The 3709-nt window shown below is 50.0% G+C and overlaps 1 protein-coding gene across 1 annotated transcript; it reads right to left on the reverse strand.

Annotated features, from left to right (window-relative positions):
• Positions 1 to 2335: 2335 nt before the first annotated feature.
• Positions 2336 to 3469, reverse strand: LOC121779013. The gene has a single exon (XM_042176369.1). It carries the CDS (start codon positions 3467 to 3469, stop codon positions 2336 to 2338), a length of 1134 nt encoding a protein of 377 aa, XP_042032303.1.
• Positions 3470 to 3709: the final 240 nt, after the last annotated feature.

Genomic DNA, 3709 nt, shown 5'->3' on the forward strand with positions numbered 1-3709 from the left:
CGGCGGAATGAATCAAGGTGGGGGAATTGCTAGAGAGAAGGGGGAGCGTCTCTCTCTAGATTCACATCCTTAAGATGAATCTTTCATTCAAAGGTGCAGCAATGGATAAACATCTGAACTTGCCACACCACGTTGTACGATTTGAATTGGGTTTGCTCATGCCGGCTTCTGTTACGCTCCGCCCAAATGTACCAAAGGATGAGGTACGGAATGACTCGGCAGAGATGTTTTCTATCATCCTGTTGCATCCGGTGCGACCAGACCTCTAATCTATCTGGAATGGTGTCATTTATCCGCAGAGAGGGTGCCGACCCTCCAAACCACCCGTCGAACTCTCGCCATACACAAAATGCACCTCGGCCTTGGATGAAGAGGTGCTGAAGGGATTCGGTGTTAGGGCTCCTGGGGCAGCATTGGCATTTTGAGGCCAGTTCGATCTTCCTCCACTGGAGTTTGGAGTCGACCGGGATGCGGTTCGACAGGAGGCGCCAGTTAAAGATTGCAATAGAGTTAGTCAGGCCGGCCCTCCAAATGTCATCGAGCCCCTGAATCCTTGGTCTATATGTGCGAATGGTGTCCCATGTTGTTGCTAATGAGAATTCTCCAAGTCTAGAAAGGGACCACCTTGGGATATCCGGTTCCCCAGCAATGACCGGAGTATCTAGGATCTGAGATATTACCTGCTGTGGTAGGCCGGCCTGGTCGTGAAGTTGTTGGAGCTTGGCTTCATTCCACTCGCCATCCATGAGAAAGTCCTCAACCAAGGAGTTGTGGTCGCCCCTATCATCAAAACTTAGGGACCGAATAGTGGCGTCGCCCACCCAAATGTCATCCCAAAAGTAGATTTCTCCTTTGCCCACCACCCATCTAATGTGAGGGTTCGCCTGATGTCTCGCTCGGAGGGGTTGGCCGCAAGGGGGGAAGTCTTCGTGCAGTATTTCATCTTCATATATCTAGCCCAAAGCGAACTTTGCTCTCGAAAACGCCACCAAAGCTTGATGTTGAAGGCACGGAGCACTTCTTTGGATTTTCGAACCCCGAGCCCCCCTTCGGAAGTCGGGAGGCATATCTGATCCCATCCAATCCAATGTGTTTTCTATCTCTCATTTGTCGAACCCCAGAAGAACCGAGCCATCTGTTGGTCCAATTGCTTGAGAGCCCCGGAGGTTGGCTCGATAGCTTGGAAGATGTGGAGTGGCACCGCTTCGAGTGTGCTCTTGATGAGAGTAAGCCTTCCTCCAAACGAAAGATGACGGTGCGCCAGCCCGTTACTCTCGCAGCAATCTTTTCCCGGAGGAACAAAAACATGTCTGTACGCTTCACCCCTCGATAGATAGGGACCCCAAGATAAAGGAAAGGGAAAGTACCTCGAGAAAATCCACCTTCGGCTTGGATTAGGTCGGCGCATCTCTCGTGTTTCTCGGCAATGTAGAAATTTCTTTTTGCGAGGTTGATTTGTTGTCCAGAGATTCCCGCGTATTCATCAAGTCATGCTCTGAGCCGTCTCAGCGGGGCTTCCGCCGCTTGAGTGAAAATCACAATATCATCAGCATAGGTAAGGTGGCTAACCTCCATGGATCCTCGTGAGGCCTTAAAAGTCATCTCCTTCTTCCCTAGGATTAATCTGTCCAAAGCCTTTGAGAGGTAATCCGCGGCAATCACAAACAGGGCGGGTGAAATAGGGTCACCTTGTCTAAGGCCACGGGATGACTTGAAGAAATTGGAAGGAATTCCATTAATTAGGACCGAGAACCAACATGAGCCCACGCACATCTCAATCATGGATATCCACCGGGTCGGGAATCCCATCCGGTCCAAAACCTTGATCAGAAGAGGCCACTGAACTCTGTCGTAGGCTTTAGCCATGTAGATCTTGATCGCAACATTGGGGGCCAGGGAGCTTCTCGATAACTCATGGAAAATCTCTTGCGCTAGGAGGACGCTATCATTTAGCATCCGCCCTTTCACAAACCCGCTTTGATTTGGAGAGACAACTTGAGGGAGGAGGGGAGTAAGTCTTCTCGTGATGATTTTGGTTATGATCTTATTAGTGACATTGCACAAGCTAATGGGGCGGTAGTCGCTCCACGAGTCCGGGGCGAGCTTCTTCGGGATAAGCACGATGCTCGTGGCCGTGATGCTTCGGGGGGAGGAAGGCCCCCCTAAAAAATTACTGGATTGCGGCAACAACATCCATCCCAATAGTATCCCAACATGATTGATAAAAGGTGGCAGTGAAGCCATCCGATCCTGGGGCACTGTCTCCGGAAATGTCAAAAACGGCTCTTTTCACTTCCTCGGCATTTGGTGGATCCGGTAGGGCATCCACCTTGGGTTATGGAGGGAGGCGTTGGATCAAGCTCAGATCCGGCTCCAAGAGTGTGAGAGGCCCTGAGGCAAGGAGGTTTTGGAAGAATTCCACCACCGAGTTTCTAATCTCCAAGTCATCCGAGAGTTCTCTCCCCCCTACATTAATCTTGTGAATGCTCATCCGTAATCTCTTTTGTTTAACCCAGCTTTGATAGAATTTGGTATTCTTATCGCCTTCCGCTAGCCATCTAAGCGTCACCTTTTGACGCCAAAAGAGCCGGATATAAATGGCAATACATCTGTTGACTTCGGTCCTATTCTCTGGGGAGGGCCTCTCCTCAAAGCCCGCTTGGGCAGCCACAATTTTTTCCTCCAAGGCCCGAAGGTTGTCATGAATGTTCCCGAAAACTGCCTTGTTCCACTCCTTAAAGGTTTTCTTTATTCGTGCAAGTTTGATTTGTAGATTAAGAAGTCCCTCAGCCCCCGTCGGTTGGCTCCAGTCTTCCCGTACCAGGTTCGCGAAACCCTCATGCCTAGTCCACATGTTTTGGAACCGGAACGGTCTGCCCCCAGAATAGGTGCATGGGGTTTTACACCGGGCCAGAACAGGGCCATGATCCGAAGATACACGTGGCAACTTAGTCACCCTAGTCGCTTCGAAGAGCTGTGCCCATGGTTCGTTCACCAAAATTCGATCAAGCCTTTCAAACAGGCCATTCTTGGCCAATGTGAAGGATGAGCCATCAAAGCCCGGATCCAGAACTCTGCAGTCTTCAATAGCTTCCGCAAAATCCACCATGTCGGCTTGTCGGTTAGTGTCACTTCCCACCCTATCACACGTCGAAAGAATGGTGTTGAAGTCTCCCCCAACCATCCAAGGAGTATCTTCGGAAGCCACAGAAATTTCCCTCATTTTGTCCCACAAAAGTACCCTCTCACCCCTTGTGCACTTCGCATATACTGCCGAAATACAAATGTGACCCATGAGGCGGGTGGACTCAACTCGGCCATGAAGGACCTGCTCCGTGTCACACTCAACACTAAAGCTTGCACCCTCTTCAACAAAAACCCAAATCTTCCCATTTATATTTGAGCCTTGGAAAACCAGCCCCAAGGCCTTGGAGAACTTGTCCGGGTTTGGCACCGTGAACGGCTCCATTATTGCAAGAAAATTAACATTATGAGACTTAATTAATCTTTTTAAAACGTTTTGGGTGGGCGCGTTCGCGATCCCCCTAACGTTCCAAAACATGAGATTAAATGACATAATTAACAATGGAGTTCGTACCCAGCAGGAGTAACGCCCCCCCTTGAATTTTGGTGCATTGTTGTTCTTGCTGAGCGTGACTTGACTCGTCCTCCATGATTAGCATGGAGGGGCCTTCGGCGTAGGTGTTCG

Source organism: Salvia splendens, chromosome 19, assembly GCF_004379255.2.
Source record: "Salvia splendens isolate huo1 chromosome 19, SspV2, whole genome shotgun sequence".
NCBI lineage: Eukaryota > Viridiplantae > Streptophyta > Magnoliopsida > Lamiales > Lamiaceae > Salvia > Salvia splendens.